The sequence below is a fragment of the Megalops cyprinoides genome, chromosome 17 (assembly GCF_013368585.1).
Source record: "Megalops cyprinoides isolate fMegCyp1 chromosome 17, fMegCyp1.pri, whole genome shotgun sequence".
NCBI classification, from domain to species: domain Eukaryota; kingdom Metazoa; phylum Chordata; class Actinopteri; order Elopiformes; family Megalopidae; genus Megalops; species Megalops cyprinoides.
The window spans coordinates 9,802,749-9,820,595 of NC_050599.1; the positions used below are offsets into that span (position 1 = coordinate 9,802,749).

The 17,847-nt window shown below is 40.3% G+C and overlaps 2 protein-coding genes across 2 annotated transcripts; one reads left to right on the forward strand and one right to left on the reverse strand.

The window, feature by feature from the left end:
* Positions 1 to 1,140: 1,140 nt before the first annotated feature.
* Positions 1,141 to 6,432, reverse strand: sod2 (superoxide dismutase 2, mitochondrial). Its single transcript, XM_036549589.1, has 5 exons — positions 6,287 to 6,432; positions 5,412 to 5,614; positions 3,465 to 3,581; positions 2,230 to 2,409; positions 1,141 to 1,670 (listed from the first exon to the last, which is right to left on the reverse strand). The coding sequence occupies exons 1-5, from the start codon at positions 6,403 to 6,405 to the stop codon at positions 1,525 to 1,527; spliced, it is 765 nt and encodes a 254-aa protein (XP_036405482.1). The 5' UTR covers positions 6,406 to 6,432; the 3' UTR covers positions 1,141 to 1,524.
* An 888-nt stretch (positions 6,433 to 7,320) lies between these two features.
* On the forward strand, positions 7,321 to 17,289 carry LOC118792273 (WT1 associated protein). Its single transcript, XM_036550086.1, has 8 exons — positions 7,321 to 7,471; positions 8,793 to 8,830; positions 8,911 to 8,966; positions 9,066 to 9,124; positions 9,797 to 9,924; positions 11,767 to 11,945; positions 14,759 to 14,913; positions 15,831 to 17,289. Exons 2-8 carry the CDS (start codon positions 8,801 to 8,803, stop codon positions 16,448 to 16,450), a joined length of 1,227 nt encoding a protein of 408 aa, XP_036405979.1. The 5' UTR covers positions 7,321 to 7,471; positions 8,793 to 8,800; the 3' UTR covers positions 16,451 to 17,289.
* Positions 17,290 to 17,847: the final 558 nt, after the last annotated feature.

The window sequence follows — 17,847 nt, forward strand, 5'->3', positions numbered from 1 at the left end:
CAACAGCCATTCAAGGATGAGGAAGTTACTTGAAAATGATAAACTTTTGGTACTGAGGGCAATCTAATGATTCAAATTCCATTCCATATAATGAGAAAGAGGAGTCATTAAAGTTTTTTCAGAGAGCTGTAGTGCTGGCAATAAAGCCACAACTAAACAAAACAATGGGATTGAGAATGGAAGGCAATTACGGGCATTTCATTTATGTTAATGTTGCCAATAAACATAATGCTATTTATGGGAGCTGAAAGTGACATTTTAATAAGTTAATCAGCAAGACAGTTTTCAACTTTTTTCAAGCTCTTTTCTGGTTAATGAAGGGATCATGCCTTGTGCATGAAGATAAAACTGACATCTGCATATCAGATTTTCAGGAAACACAACATGCATGGACTACTGAGCATACACTCCTGAGCATTACAGCCACATAGCCATACTTTACACTCTGAATTTCCCAAATGCCCAGTGTCCTATACATATACTTTCTACCAAATGGAAGTATTCACAAGTAAATAATTTGTGCAACTGAAAATTTTGTAAATAGCTCCATCTAGTGTTGTACAACAGAAAAAGAAGTGTGACTCACTGCTGCTGTTTTTTGGCTAGGGTGGGTGGTGGGGTGATAAACCAGACAAAAATTGATATACTTTTGTGTATTATAACCTTTTCTTTGTTGTACAGAGCTGACAGCATGGGATAAACATTTTATCTCAGAGGGAACCCATGTGATGCTATTTGCCCTATGTGTCCGTCATTCACAGCAAATAAACTATGTCCTCTTTTGAACTTCACACAAACCAAATAGGCAATACTTTGTCCGTTGGTCATTAATACAAAAAAAGAAAGAAAATCAAATCCACATGGCCTGGATTTGATCTGCTTTAGTAATACACCCAGTTTCCGTTTACCGCTGATGCCAATACATATCAATCATTATGTAATTTCAGAAGCCAAGTTACATTTTTGGAGAGTTATATAAGCTGAGCTTCAAATGAAAAAAAAAATATAAGCACTTAAACCCATGGTCATATCTGGTGCTTTACCACATTTCACCATTATCAGATACTGAGCTACAACTGAATTTCCACAAATATGCTAATGTGCTATTCACACTGATTTCTGATGTACTTGTCCCTCCCAATAACTCATTACTACATGTACCTTGCATTTACTGACTTATGTGCTTGACCTGGAATAAATTTTTAATAAACTGACAGGCAAGAGTGGTCATAAGTCAAATATATACAGTGAAAAATTGAGACAGATATGCACAGTAAATAATTTTAATTAAACACAAGAACAAAACTGATCTGTCATAACAGTGTGCTACTGGTGTGATACATACTGAGAAACAGAGTAAACAGTCTGACTCTAAACAGCAGAATTACCTCTCTTTTCACAGACATGCATCCATTTAAACTGCCAGCTACTGAGGACGGTGATCTGAATTTGAATCTTTGGGTAAGGATACCTCACAGGACAATGCATTTTTTTATCCTTAGCTCTCATTCCTGAAGAAAAGTCTTATTTCTTTGCAGCCTGAAACCTCTCGGCCACGTTCTCCCAGTTGACCACGTTCCAGATTGCTTTGACGTAGTCCGGTCTGACGTTCTTGTACTGGAGGTAATAGGCATGTTCCCACACATCAATTCCAAGCAGGGGAATGAGACCTGATATATTAAAAAACACAATGTTCACGGATTAGAAAACATCAGAAACTGCTTACACTAAGGGGATATGCCCTTACCCTGCCGGCCCAACATCTGGTGTAAATTGTACTGTGGCATCACACTGCAGACCCAATTTACGCCATTTCTGGATCATCTCATCATATAGTCCAAAGCCTGTCCTGTGCTGGTGTTGACACAGGCTACACAGTGTATGAGAAACGCTAAATGTGGATCAATAGTACTGTTTTCTAAGGATTTGATTCACAATATTTATGTTGCAATAAATATTTAGGCAACGTTCTTTTACAAGTGTAACCCTAAACCCTAAGCCAACACAAATGGCTGAATGAAAAAGGGAGGTGACATTTCAAGGATGTAAACCTTACGAGAATCCTTTTTCACCAGGCAAAACTAGTCTCATTCATTTAAACAGCCAACAATGCCAGGAGCCATACCACTTTGTACAGTGTGTTGTTCTTGAGGAACAAACAGTGATTTACAAACACATCCTCCCCAAATGGGTTTTTCCCCTTTTGTGGTTTTAGGATCAGACACCAACCTGTGGTGCCTTGTAGTGGATCTTGATTGGGGCAGGCGGCAATCCTTAACCTTCCACTCTCCTGGTCAAAGCCCAGCCAACCCCAACCTGAGCCCTGCACGGCAACAGTCACTGTGGATATCTTCTCCTTCATCTTACTAAAGGAACCAAAGTCACGTTTAATGGCCTCCATCAACTCACCTATAAAAGAAACCAGTGGGAAAATGCCAGATAAGCTTCCCCATGTAACAGACCTAAGGTACTTTTAGTGTTATATCATCAGGATTAGTTGTTCAAGTTCTCTCCCCCCCTTTTTCTTTACAATTGACCTGATAAGGGGTAACTTCGATCAGTTCTGATTTATATAGCATTAGTCTTTAACTGAACTGTAAATTGTGCAGAAAAATAAACATCCAAGGCCATGTATTAAGATGGTCCACATGTGGGATTTGAACACAAAACCCCACATAAAAAAGAAAACCTCCTGTGACCTAAACCACAGCACCATATGGCCATCATGAGAGACAACTTCATGACTACTCTAGAAGTGTAAATTATGCTCCTTTTCTTGATAAAGCAAAAAAAAGAATGTTTTGCATGCACTAGTAAACTTTACTGTCGAAATAAATACACACAGATATTTCCAAATAAATACAATGAATCGCTATACTAATCACAGTTTTATTGTTCAAGTGACATGTCAAACAGTTCTCTTCCCACAAATTCTGCCTCAACAGAAGAGACAAGGAGAGCAAGAACACCACATATTACCATGTATTGTAAGTGACTTGCTAACTAGCTACTTAGCTGGCTATAACTCACTTCCAAGGTAATTCCAATTACTGCCCACACACGCCTCTTTTTCATCGCATTCTTGAATGGAGAGCTGGTGTAGCATACTAATTGCTGCCCATGATAGGCATTAATGCACTATGCTCTACAGATGAGCAGCTAAGTTAAACATTTTGACATGGTTACTGGTAGAATGCTAGCTAACCTACAAAAGTAATTTCATTTGCTGCTTTGGTCTTTTATATCATTGTACAGGGGCATTATTGTTGTATTAGTTGCTTGTGTTTCATAATCTGATGAAACCTGCCAAACCTTTTGGAATGCACACCCTGAGTAAGAGCAGCTGCTAAATGACTAGACGTTAATGTGAAGCAAATGATCAATGAAAACTAATGAGAGAAAAAAGAAACAGCATGTGAAATTCTTTCCATTCTTCCATTCCTTCCATAGCCTGCTTGGCTTACCTTGTGGTTCCCCTCCACCATTAGGAGAAAGGTTAGTCCAGAAAATGGTATGATTGATGTGGCCACCACCATTAAACCTCAAGGCTGGCTGTAAAGCAACCTGTGCTGTCACATCACCTGAAACACGTTCAAATACATCAGGACTGGACAGCTCTTACGCCCAAGACATAACCTAGCACAGTCATGTATGTAATTCCTAAAACAAATTAGTCAAGCTTTTAACACCTCAAATCAAGTATCAATAAAATATTTCCATTCAGGTTATTAAGGTCTCAAGTGAAATGAAATCCTAACAAAAGGACTATTCACCAGGAAGACGTTGAATTCTTGACTGCATGACTGTGGTCAAATTGGAATGAAACTATGCAAACCACAGACTAAAATTCAAAAAGCAGATCTGAATGACAAATATAGTTGGCATGATTATTGACCCCTCTTAAGCCAAACAAAATACAGTAAAAACACATTCATTTCTTAAGAGAAATGCTGTCTAAATAAATACTGATTCAGTTTCAATTTTTCCTTGAACCACTCTGACAGTTATGTTCATGTGTCAGTAGGTGTGCAGGCCTCAATAAAAGGTTCAAGCTGTTTTTTGGAGAGGTTCACAATGAAATCAGGCAGTAGATTCCTTACTGCCTCATATGCTCAGTAAGTAGTAGTACTTATACCTTATACCTTATACGTACTAAAAGCACCTAGGAAGCTACAACAAACCCTTTTACCATCTATGTGTTAGGGTTGCATGAAAACTTCCACAGCTTGGTCTCCATGTACGTTTTCAAGAATGATCTCAGTTTCTTAAAACATTTCATTTGTTTTAGTCTCACGAAAGCCCCAGAAAACCTATGTTAATTTGCACCTGCCTTTTTAATTTAATCCCATCTGCAACAGTTTTGCTGCCCTCTAGAGGAGACTAAGATACTACTGGATCATTTTCGGAGCTCTGGATCTACTGCAAGTAAATTATTTGCTATGAGAAAATACTGTACACAACTCTTGCATTGAGAGCTGCAACCTGTTGTTTGAAAATTTCTGTAGAGTGAGATACCATTACACATTACAAGTACATTATGTTAAAAACACTGTATGTACTGATGCCTCTTATTTGTGTATCATGTAACTAGTGACTCGCTTAATATCACTTCTGCTGTACATATCCAATATGTGACACAAAGTGCAGTGTAATTTTAATGCGGTTCCATTATAATCCAATGGCACTGCCATGCTAGTTATGCAAATACTTTTCCATATTTGATGCTATGTAAAGTATTTTAACATTTTAAACAAACAGGGGGAGCAGGCATGCAAACTCACATCCCATTATTTACTTCAATTAAGGAGAATAATTTACAAAGTTGCAGCTTCAGGAATTAAACACCCAAAGGGCATAAAAAGCTGCAACTGGCTTGTTTGACAATAACATGAACAGGGTTAACTTAAGAGTCCATTCAACAGTCTACGCAACAGTGCGTAGTCTTGAGAAAAATAAAGGTGACGTTTGAGGGTTGTGATATTGAGCAAAGTGATATTAACTAGTTTAATCTCTACTTACTTCAACTCCAATGGAATGGGAATTGACACAATCCTTTGTTCACTGTCTTAATAATTGCAACAACAAAAAGTTACACACTTAATATGGTGACAGTTAAACCATGTTTGAGCCTTAGCGTGTGCTATGAACAGATAAGCACTACCACTTACAAAAAATGTGCCTGGACATGTGCTTAGAAAGACCTATATGAATAATAGGTTGCTTGCAATAACGTGTGCAAATTAGGGTGCATCTTCTTTGGAAAGATATTACCCCCCAAGTGCCAGCCCTTGGTTAGTTTCACCTTTATTAATATACTGTTTAATATTAGCTAAGCTGATCTCAAATTATTTATGGAGCACAGGAAAAAAAACAGCAGCAGGAGGGGACGCTTTGTTTGAAATGGCCTATACCTTTGGCCAATGCCTCTTGGTACTTCTCCTCGGTGATATTGAGGTTGTTGACATACGTGGCATGGTGTTTGCTGTGGTGAAGCTGCATAATCTCGGCATTAATGTGGGGCTCCAAAGCTCCATAGTCATAGGTGAGATCGGGGAGAGTGTGCTTCCGTCTGGAGACCACGCAGCTCAGAGAAGGGCTCAGGGCAGTTACACATCTGCGGCAAAACATTGTTTTAAAAACATCTTTTAGAATTATGTGTTTGAATAAAGCAATAATTATGCATTGCGTCGGGGTTTCTTTCTTTCTTTCTGATATGCAAGTGTAGTTACATGCATCTACTTATTTTCGCTAGACTTGCTTAGCACAGAGAATACAGTACGGTTATCTCGCTAGCCCGTTATGTAGACAGCAGGCAATTTGCCACTTATTGCCAGTGACAAATAACAGCCCACGTTTGAGGCCTTGTTTTCTAAATTTATACCCACTAGAACGATCATTACAAAACTAATTTAGCCTGCTAGATTGCTAGCTACTTTCGTGAGAGAACCACTCACAAGTTAAAGGTTAATAAACACTGCCAACATGTTGATATTTTGACCAAGGGATAGATGTTTCTGGGTAACTACTGCAACTAAAGCTGTAATTCTTTCTGTATTATAGTTAGCTAAATTGCTTGGCTGAATATGTTGCTACCTAACATTTGGAAGATAACGAGCCTTGGCATTTGTATGGACCAAGCAGAACGACTTATATCAACCGCTAGCTAACTCGGAAAGCAAGCTAAAAATAATAACACATCTTTGTGCAATATAAGTAATGTGCTTTTCAGTGATGAACACGATTGCGCTAATGCTTATCCCATGCTTAATCGCGCAATTCGTTTTACCTGCGAACACAACCGACTCTGCACAGCATGCTCGATCTACGCAGTCCAGACACCAGTGCAGTATTGCGTTCCTGACAGCCTGCAGTTTGGTTGCGCTTGAAGTTGTAACCTCGCAGCATGCGCTGCCCTTGAAATTTCAACTTCAACTTGCTCGAGAAGAATGTACCATTATAGACAGCAACAAAGCCTAAACGTAAATATAATATTGAGGATCAGTACCAAGAAAATCTATATAAAACTGGATTTCCTGTTAATATTATTTTTTTCTCGTCGAGCTTTATTTTTAACACACAAAATTCTCTCTCTCTCTCTCTCTCTCTCTTTTTTTTTTTTTTTTAAAAAAGGCACCCCTTCGTAAAAAAAATGGGTTTACCCACTCCATTTTGTTGCACAGACAACACGCTCCCCGTGTATATCGAGATAAACGTGACGTTCATATAACTGCTCAGTTAAATCAGTTATAAACAGTTGAGCTGGAGATTGGTTATATAACACTATAACGTTAGCAAGCGATATTATACCCATTATGGATACATAATTTTTATTCCCAAGTACTTCCACGTTTTGCTAAGATAAAATAACTACATTACTCGTTTTAAAATTGCAAGGCAGCGATGCACAATTCCATATTCGCTCGTGGGTCAATATGTGAATTGCATTTTATTCGCAACATAGCTGCTTTACTTTGTTATTAATGCAAAACTTGCTTAAATCACGCTCATTAAAATTCTAAGGTTTTTCTAATAGCACTAACATTGTCTAGCTATGTCAATGACATGCCACATGGGGCCGGGAAATGTAGCGAAAGCCAGCGTTAATGTTAAGTGTCTTATTTTGTTATGCTTTCATATACAAGGACACTTAGCATTCGATTTTCACATGTAGAGTTTGTTAAAAACATCTGATGTTAGATGTGTCACACAACACTTGTTCTCTGACTCCCACATACCCAATACTGCGTACTCGCCGTAGCAAATGCGATGTGCGTCCCTCCCACTTACGACGCTTTACGGCAGAATCTCCTCCTCGTTTGATGATGGCGGCGGTGATGAATTCGTACAAATAACAATCTTAGCAAAGGAGAAATAGACACGAATTTACACCTAATATTCAGGGTTATTGCTTGGACGCAGATTACATAGTGTCAGATCATCCGATTTTCTAATCTAAGCAAAGAAGGGTCGGGTAAGTATTCTTAGTTTCTAGTTACCCAGTGTCCAGCTAGCCAAGTAGCTAGCTAGCTATCGTCGGAAAGGAAAGTGTTTCTTGTTAGTGGACTGTGGGAGAGTCTCTTCCTTCTCCGCCATTTTGTGACAAGAAGAAGCTACTAGCATAAGAAACCGGCAGGTTGCAAGCTGGTTGTCCAAAGTAAAGTGGCTTTACTTGCATTTTACATTTAGTGTGGATTCAGTCTGTTTCCAGTATGTAGAAGGAGACGTCGCTTTGCTATTTGTGTTTTCTTGGAGCTCGTCATCTGGCAGGGCAAGCGGGCTTGCTAGCGCCAGTTAACAGTATGGAAACGGCGCGATTTGCATTTACGATATCCTGCCAAAGCAAAACGGGACAGAGGGTGGATAACTCAACGCAGTATTCGTTTGGTTATTTAAAACGTAGTCTACAAGCCTACTGTGTTCACGTATTTTGCTGCCTGTGGCAAATTTGCTTGCTAACCAAAATGTAGCTATATGGAGAAGTATTAACTAAATACAAGGGAGGCTGGTTTATTGGCTAATGTTAAGGCTTCTCTCCGATGAGTTAGAAAGCTAACTGTTAGCCAGAAAAATATCCACTTTACTAGCCTGCCTAGCCAACAGTCGTCCACTAAAGAACATGAAAACATTTTATGAGAGACAAATAGAAGACTATTCGCTAGATGATACATTGGGAACGCAGTCACTTGAAATTCACGTTAGTCGTGATATTTTTAACACGGCGGGATGGTTAATCAGCGAGTTAGCTACGATACCTGTTTGCTAGCTCATACAGAAATCTAACCCCCAAAATGGCCTAACCGCAAGCGAGCCATCCAGGCACACGGGACCATGTAATAATGGCTTGCGAGCAAGCTTGAGTCATAAGCTAGCAGGCTAAAAGCTACAGGATTTGTTAACACTCAGTTGTCTTGTTTGCTGTAAAAGGCTGCTTGGTCAGGGTGGTTCGCTAGCTGATCATCTAGCTGGTAAGGGAATGGCCACGTGCAAGGGGTTGTGCTCTGGCTAAACTGCAGGCGTGATTCCGCTAAAAAACACTGGCGACACGAAATGACTTTTGTTAGCCAGCAATCAAAATATATTGAGCCAATTTTATTAAATCGGGTTGCATTTTTATCAAGCACTACTCAGATCGTTTACTTTCTGAAAATGTAACTTTAAATACAATCACTCATCTTTTGCGTGTATGTGAACTCAGAGAAGAATAACAGGAACTAAAAGCACGCTGATTTGTACGTAGATAGCATGTGATTACGTTGAGGCCGTCATTCTAATATGTTTTCTGTACATTTCAGAGTCCAGGATGACTAATGAGGAGCCTCTTCCAAAGAAGGTGAGTTCAGTTTGCAAAATTAAGCCATGTAATTATGTGACAGTTCGTGTATTGACACTAACGTTTACATCCTGGACCAGGTTCGCCTTAGTGAATCTGACCTGAAGACCCTGACCAGAGAGGAGCTGTGCGTGAGGTGAATATAAGCTGTTCTTTGTGAGTGCAAGTTAAAGATTTCTTGGTCTTAGTGCGGCTGTAAAATTAATGTACGGTGTAACTTTGTCTTCACCTTTAGGTGGAAGCAACATGAAGCCTATGTCCAGGTCCTGGAGGCAAAATATAATGATTTGAATTGTAAGTCATCTTCAATGTGAAAATTATTCATAAACTCAAGCAGCATCACGACGTCATAGCAGTCTTCAGTTGAAACAAAAAGCAACCATAGGCATGTTAACATGATAACAATTTTGTTTGCAGTGCCTAATGCCAGGCCACCACAGTAACCCTAATGATTGACGGCAACTTTATGATTGTAGTATAAAGTAAACAGGATTAGGTGGTGTTGTCAGATTGAATTCTTGAGTATTTCCCCAGTAAAAGCAATGTGTTTTAAGCACTGGCAGTTAACTGTAGACTTTCTAGACTAGTTTTTGTGTGTCTGTGCATTCAACTCATTGAAGCAGCAAGGGTATTCCCACATGCATACTTCACACTCTCAAATACCATGTTTACTCTCATAATGTAACTTCATTTTTTTCTTGTATGTACAGTATCAGTAGGCCTTAATGAACAAAAGGACGCTTCATATTCCTTGTTTTTTCTCAAACAAGTGTCAACATTCCTTAGCTCTTTTGTTGTCATTGTCTCCATCCAGAACACATTGCAAATTCAGAAGGCTGAATTTTTTTTTTTTTTTTTTTAACTGAGAGATTCATCTGTCTCTAGGCTTTTTACGTGCTTGCCTGAATTAGCTCGAAGCGTCTCAGTCCGATTATCCCCCTTTCTTTTCGGTGAACGCTCGTGCAGCTAACGATGTGACCAGTCTGAAGGAGTCCGAAGAGAAGCTGAAGCAGCAGCAGCAGGAGTCGGCACGGAGGGAGAACATTCTGGTCATGAGGCTCGCTACGAAGGAACAGGAAATGCAAGAGTGTACAGTAAGTATTTCATTTCAGCTTCTGCAGGAGAGAAGAGGACTGTGGGATGAGAGGCCTCATATAAGATGTTTTAGAGGGAATAATTTTGGAGGGTGTACATTTCTGTGTTGTACCAAATAAAAGGGTGATTTATGTCTGTAATTTCCATTGGATGTTTTAACAGGGAATGTGTTTATCTTTAATCGACTGGGGTTGTAATTCCCAAGATATTCTTGAGACCTCAGTGTCTCCTGTGACACCTAAGTCTGCAAATGACTTTAAGATGTTAAATCCCACTTTATTGACCTGTTGTTTGTATGTAGTTTGTTTCAGAAGTCCTTCGGGATTATTTTTCCTTCCCTCTGGAAATTTTAACTCAACCTTAGAGTACATATGAGTGAATAACTATCAGAATGTAATGACCTGGCAGCAGCTATTTGTATGAGGTATGAAATTTCTATATTGGAAATGTCTGCTGAATGTCATTACATTCATGGAAGTTGAGGTCACATGATAAGTGCAATATTTAGTGAAAAATATTTCAAGTTCATAAAGTAATAGTAGTGGGAAAAGGTACAATCAGTTACCCTTAATTTTATAATCATATAAATTTCCAAAGCTCAGAAACTCATCGTCATTGTATATGTAGCACATGTATCATATACTAAGTGTCATGAAGGTAAATCAGATAACTGAGATGTTTGATGAAATGGCATCTTAAATATACTTAAATTATGCTTAAACTGGTACCGTATGAGATTTAATGTAACTAACGTGCAGCTGTGCCCCCTCTGCAGTGTTTCGGATCTCATGCATTTCACTCAGTGCATACCGTTATCATGCTGTCTTTTCACTTGATCCCAAAGGCATAACTCTGGGACTGCTTATTTGGAGCCACATATTGGAATTTCAGATTTTCTCCTCACAAGCTCATGGGGGAGGTGGTTTCTTTTTTTATGTACTACTTGATCCCCAGCCAGAGAAGATGATATTTAAGCATAAACAGCCTCGTCCAGAGCCGGCATTGCTGTGATCTGACCTAGATTTCATATGTTGCCTTTTATTTTAGCATCATGGGTACAAACGGGCAAGTCTTCACACTGCTGATTTTCTGATTATTAATTACTGTCTACTAGGGAATGGGTAAGGGAGATGTTGAGTCCTAATCTTGGTTGCTCTGCGGGCCACAACTTTGTTAGTGACTGACAGAGTAATGACTTAAAGCTAGCAGACACCATTCATCACTCACTATGGGTTACAGGGGCAAGTGAGGCCAGTCATGGAATCCCACCTAAGGTTAGAAGCATGAACTGCACTGTGGATAAACCTAAACTAACCCATTACATTAAGCAACAGTGTCATGTTTTGGTCTACCCTGGCGGAGTAGTGGAAAGAACTAGTGGAAAATGTTCCTAACCCTGTACAATATCAATTTGGAGAGTGAGAGTGTGTGACTCAGCAAGAGCACCATAGTTTCTCCCATTTAAGGGCTCATAAAGCCTCTCTGTCTCTCATATCACTGCTGGAACACTCTGACAGGGACCCGCAGCAACAGAACACACTTGCACTTGTGCTAGGGAGAAACTAATGCTAGACACAACAAGGGTGTGTTATCTTTGTGTCTCTAGCCTTATCTGGAAAGAATCATACAGCTGACAGACTGGGGAACGTGATTGTTCCAGTAATGAGCTCATAATCTTGGCCCTCAGAAGCATACAGGCCCTGTTAACACACTGGCTCAATCAGTATCTTTCACTGGTCGTAGAGGGTGCCAGTGAGAAAATGGCCTTTGAAAAGGCCTTGCCTAATGCAGGAGTGTTATTAAATGTTACTTTTAGTAAAACCTGTCTCTTTGCATTACAGACCCAGATCCAGTACCTCAAGCAAGTCCAGCAACCCAGTGCTGCCCAACTGAGATCGTCCATGGTGGACCCAGCCATCAACTTATTTTTCCTTAAAATGAAGGGCGAACTGGAACAGACTAAAGACAAACTGGAGCAAGCCCAAAATGAACTGAGTGCCTGGAAGTTTACTCCTGATAGGTAAACAACCCAAAAAAATACTCCCCAGTCAAGACTTTTCCTGACACTCCCACTGCAAGAAGGCAGAAATGCTCTATTCACAACGAGCCTCAGACTTTAAAGCCCAGAGATTCTGTACTGTCCCTGCTTTATAACACATAACATAAACTTTTGTCAGGTGAACCTTCTGTTTGCAGCTCTCTCTCCCCCCTCCCCCCTCCCCCGGTTCAGAGGCCTGAAGGAATTGGGACTGTTCTGAAGAGGCGGTCACATCTGACTTCAAACGCCCCCCGTCCCACTCCCCCCCCCTCCACCTCATAGAATGTTGCCGTACTTTGTGGTGTATGGGGAAGATCGAGGGAGGCACGAGTCTGGAGTCATGTGGCATGCCTGAGTCTGCACTCTGAGTAATGGAGGAGAGAACCCTAGCTTGTAATCACCAATTGAACATGTAAAACTATCCCAGTAAAACTAACAGTGGAATACCCCCCCTTGCGCTCTAACTGCAGCGCCCAAGACTCTGTAAGACATTGTGAAGTCATAATGATAAGACCCTGGGCTTCCTTCAAGTTCTTTGCGAACTGAAACGAGAGTCAAAACCCTAGGAAGTGACTATGATTTAAAAAGCCCTAAGACGTGACGTGATATTCTATAAAGAGCATGGTGTCCAGACACGGTTAGAGTTTTCTTCATTTCTTTTTGTTTTATGTTGATTTTTTTTTTCTTCCAAGTGGAGGTGCACTTACAGCAGTGTGCAGAGTGCGATGTTTTCTTGTCCTGTCTAAAATGATTAACTGGTCCTCATGTGTTCTTAGAACAGGCTTAGCAAAACACAAAGGGCCTGATCAACAGCAAGTGCTGCATGTCAGGCTTTTTAGTATGCAGACTGCTATATGTGCACCAAGCTTTTGTGAATGCCAATGTGTAAAATCGAAGTAATGTCATGAGCGGGTTGCTTCAGGGCAGATGAGAATCTATCACTTGTTGTCCTTGAAAAATAACGATGATAAATAGTACAGGTGCTATTTTGGCTTAAAATAATGAAAGAGAAACTTTTTTCAATGCCCAGACCCTTTCTGACACTTTGAATTCATCTTTCAGAGACCATAATGTAAATTATAATGCAAAAATTTTATATGAGGAAATTGTCATTGTCAATATTTTCCTCTTTGCTCCAGTGAGAAGCCCTTTTATTGGCATAAATCATGGGCTCCTGGCTGGTTCCGTGGAATGTTATTTCGTTAATATGTGGAGAAGTGTTCGTAAGGGTCCGTTATTATGAACATGATCACTGCTTAGCCATACCGGAGGTTAAAATATTTATTCGTTCACTTCACTTGGTAAGTTCTGAAAATATGTTTGGGTTGGGATGGTTTTTCAAAATGTCAGCAAATGTATATTATAGGTTTGTCACTTGCAAATGCACAACCAATTCATTAACACTGTTGCATTATGGAAAGATATTGTTAATAGGAAATGTCTTGTTTTGGGCTGTGCTACTGCTGATGAGAATATGGTAGTTATTTTTACTTTCATGCTGTTCAGTATTTGTGGGTTAGATTAACAAGCAAAAGTGAACAGGTTTGGTTAAAAGCTTCATTGTCGCCTCTGACATTTTAGATTTAAAGAGGTCTTGTATAGATTGTATGTTTAAACAATATGAAAATATAATCTTAACAATTCACTCACTAATTTACTAGATACTAGGATACTAGGACTAGACACTGATTTACTAGAGGTCATTCCTCCATTTTAAATGATATCACTTCATTGGAAAGTCTCATCCAAATGATTCAGTTTTGTTTCATTATTAGTTTAATAATTAAAAATAATTTGCATATTAAAATTAACAGACAAAACTGCTTGTAACATTTAACATAAAATGGTGTTGAAAACCAGCAGATGTGTAGAAAGGTTGTATGTAAGTGCTCTGATACTGTTGTAATATTGTTGATGGCCATTTTAGTCTTCAAAATAGCGTAATTTGCTTGGATTTAACACTGCCCACATTATAGGTCTCAGTAGCTCCTGTTTTGTTAAACTAAAATTGGAGGGCACTGGACCATTTGTATGCTTTAATGGAAATACTGAATTACCTTGTTGGCGCTCCTCCAAAATGTAGGCTGACCCCTTTACGGTACCTTGAGTGGTCAGAAAGACGCCCTTTTTGCATTTAATGGCTGCAGACTGTCGCAGTAATGATAAATAGAAAGGGGAACAACGGTGGTAGTTTTACAGCCTCATTTGAAAAGAATCAGTTATGGCATCTTCACATGAGGTTTGATTTCATGCCATGAAAGTGGGAATGGTGCATTTAATGAAGTTTACAGGTTAAAGCAAAAGTTTGTTCCTGTTTGTGTGTTTGTGGGAATGGGTCAATGGTGGCGTTTGCTCTTGTACTTGTTCATGTACGTATATTACCGTAGCTCTGGCTCGAATCCAGTCAACAGTTCCTGTGCAAGTAAGAAAAAACCCTCTGTTAAAGTGGCAGTGACCTGAATTGCAGTGACCTGAAAGTGTCGTTGCAGAGATTGTTGCACAGGCATTGCAAAACTGGCTTTTACTCATCAATTTTTCAATGAATCTAACTCGGCCCAATTGGTGATAATGGTTAAAGGTATGGTATATTGTGGTTTTGAAGGTGCTGTTCCTAAAAGGTAACATTTGGTCACTTTGAGGTCACAGCATTTTTCTAAGGCCCTTCGGGTATTGGTATCTTAAAATCGCTTCCACCGTGTTTCTGTTCATTTATTTTTTCGGCATTGCTTTGGTTTAGTTTGGCGTTTTGAAAGACGAAAGTTCATGATGTGATGTCAGGCTCCTTTCCTTTACAGCCAGACGGGCAAAAAGCTGATGGCGAAATGCCGGATGTTGATTCAGGAGAATCAGGAGCTGGGGAGACAGCTGTCGCAGGGACGCATTGCCCAGCTGGAGGCCGAGCTGGCTTTGCAGAAGAAATACAGCGAGGAGCTGAAGAGCAGCCAGGATGGTGAGACCTCACTTTGTTCCTATCATTGCGCGTACTGTTTTTGAGATGACATTATTCTTGCAGACGTGTTCAGCACTTGTACGCCCCAGATATTTTGGTCTGAACGTGAGTTGTACGCTTGTGGTATGCTGTCAGACTCGTGCAGATTTGAGTCAATATACATTGATCACACTGCGATTGGTTCTATTGCATGCAGTGTGACTGGAGTTGTTCAGCTTGGAGCTGCAGCTGAGCTTTGTGAGGGCCAGTACTTTTCCAGTGTAAAATGCAGCTTTTCTGAATGCCTAATTCTGTGTCCTGAGCCCATGTTTTTCACTGCAATTTCCTTTTTTCCCGTCCCATTTTGTTTTTAATCCACACTTTATTTTCAAAATCATTTAAATAAGAAGACGGCTCTTTTAATAATGAATGCAAAATGTGAGTTAACTGCATTCTAAAAGTAGTGCATGAATATATTGCTGCTTTTTTGTTTGGTGCGCATTTTGCAAAGATTTGATTGGCACGGTCAGGCCATTTGGAAAATGAATCTGTCCTACCGTTGCATAAGCATTTTCATTGCATCAGTGCAGAGGAGCTTGCGCACCTAGCGTTGACACAGAAGAACAAGGCTGAGAAACTGCTTTCTGTGTAGTTCCTGTGTCTGTCAGAATGCTCACCTCATCCCCTTAATGGTTAAAACAATTGATCAGTGCTCCCTGTGTATGTCCTGTTACATTTGATCTTGTGCTATTAGTTACATGGCTTTGAAGACTATTTTATTCCATTTCTAAATGCCTGGTTTTTTTTTTTTGAAATGAAGATTTCCAAACATCACTTCCCGTGGTTCTGCAACAGCACAGAAGTAGCGACCTAAATTTGTACCCCTCAGTGCCTGACCTGGCTCGGTCTGTCTCGGTTTCCCCCCCTCCCCCCACCAGAGCTGAACGACTTCATCATCCAGCTGGACGAGGAGGTGGAGGGCATGCAGAGCACCATCCTGGTGCTGCAGCAGCAGCTGAGGGAGACGCGGCAGCAGCTGTCCCAGCAGTGCCAGCAGCAGCAGAGCTCCGCCCCCAGCGCGGGCACCAGCGCTGGCGCCGCCACCAGCGCTAGCACCAGCAGGACTTCCCCCACCGAGCCGCCGGGCCAGGCGGAGGCGGCTGGAAAAGACTGCGGGCGGGTGGCCAACGGACCGAGCAACGGCAACCCCTCCCAGAGGACGGCGGGCCCTAGCCTGTACAGGGAGGTCAGCAGCGCCGAGGAGGATTTCGCCCCCTCCCCCGGCGCCGAGACCAAACTGTCCAACCACTCGGAGGAGCGCGCCGGCAGGGGGGGCGGCAGCGGCTACACGAACCAGCTAAGCGCAGGCTATGAGAGCGTAGACTCACCCACTGGTAGCGAGACCTCTCTCACACAGCACTCGAACGACACAGACTCCAACAATGACCCCCAGGAGGACAAGGCAGTCAGTGGCAGCAAGGGTTCTAGAACTGCGGGTTCACGCCATACGCAGAATGGCTTGGACTCGACCACAAGCGCACATGGCTCAGTTTTGTAACTCTTTACACATCAGCTTTTTTTATACACGGAAATTGAAAGGAAAAAAAAAATGCATAGTGTCATTAAACTTTTGGCTGAGGATTCTGTCCAGAATTGTTGGGACTCATTTTGTTTTTTTTTTGTTTTTTTTGCTTCTTGTGATACCTCTGCCACAGTTGATATTTTTAATTACGTTGCTAGATAACAAACAAGAAACAGTGGATTAATGTAGATTTTTTTTTTATGATTTAATGAGACATTTGATGGTACTCAGGTGTCTTGCAGTTGAACACATCTGGTTCTATAAAACCCTTGATTACCGTCTGAATGCATACCACATACAAACCATTTTGCATCTGGTGTAATACTGTAATGCTCAATAAAATAATGACACCACAGGTTTTCCCTAATTTTTAAGTAGCATTGCCATGTTCAGGATGTCATTTAGTTTATGGTGTTAACGTGTAGGTTTGTTTTATGTTCCCATTCTAGGCAAAAATCTGTTTGACTTGTGTGTAGTTTCTTCAGAATGTACCCTATTAAATTCATATTATTCTGACTTCAATCCTTTTCATGTACTGACCAAATATCAATAAAGAATTTTAATATGACGACCGTCTTATTTTTCCCAATGTTTAAGTGTAGATCAGGTGATTGCATAGCGTCACATAACCTGTTGCCATTTTTGCTGGTGTCATCCATATTGTGCAGTTCAGTACTTGCCAAAGTATTGGCAAAATGGGTGAGAAATTTAACTCGCTACTAAAAGGTATATAATTTAGAACCGGTGGTCTTAAGAAATATCCACCTTTGCAACGATATTCTTTAATGTTCTATATATGAACCATTTTTTGTAACGGCGCCTTCCTTTTCAGACTTCGTACACTGTATTGAAAATGTAATGGCACTTGTTGAATGTTAAAAGATTTAAGCCTAGCTTTATAGTTGTCTAGTACATTGGTGTTACTGGGTTTGGGAATAAAGAAATGAAGGTATATTGTCAGAAACTGTCTGAAGTCATTCTTGTAATTGAATTGTTCACCTCCACATGAAGTACAGAGGGGAAAATGAGGTCTACATGAGGCGGAAATCTTACCAAAAAAGCCGCTATAGCCCAAATCGCGATTTCCACTTACATGTCTGATGGTTGATTATTCTTAAAGACCAGGTTATAGTTCTGAAGATAAGCTTAACTTATATTCTTATTAATGTTAAACAAAACTACTTGCGTCTTGACAATAATCAGTTTACAATTAGACAGTAATCATTACAATCAGTAGTCTTAATTTGTTTAATAAGGTAAGTAATTTGAAGTCATTACACTTTAATCTTTTAACAACTGTACAAGAGACTGAAACTGTCCTCCTCGCCATACGATGGCGCTCTTTTAACATGCGTGATATACTTCACAAATAG

What these genes read in the sequence shown, in the direction of transcription:
- LOC118792273 (XM_036550086.1), top strand. Translation starts at nt 8,801, where the DNA reads ATGACTAATGAGGAGCCTCTTCCAAAGAAG. An exon ending in AGGAAATGCAAGAGTGTACA is followed by an intron (nt 9,925 to 11,766) that starts GTAAGTATTTCA and finishes TTTGCATTACAG; the next exon opens with ACCCAGATCCAGTACCTCAA. An exon ending in TGGAAGTTTACTCCTGATAG is followed by an intron (nt 11,946 to 14,758) that starts GTAAACAACCCA and finishes TTTCCTTTACAG; the next exon opens with CCAGACGGGCAAAAAGCTGA.
- sod2 (XM_036549589.1), bottom strand. Translation starts at nt 6,405, where the DNA reads ATGCTGCGAGGTTACAACTTCAAGCGCAACCAAACTGCAGGCTGTCAG. An exon ending in CCAAGAGGCATTGGCCAAAG is followed by an intron (nt 3,582 to 5,411) that starts GTATAGGCCATT and finishes AACGTGTTTCAG; the next exon opens with GTGATGTGACAGCACAGGTT. An exon ending in TCCACTACAAGGCACCACAG is followed by an intron (nt 1,671 to 2,229) that starts GTTGGTGTCTGA and finishes TTAATATATCAG; the next exon opens with GTCTCATTCCCCTGCTTGGA.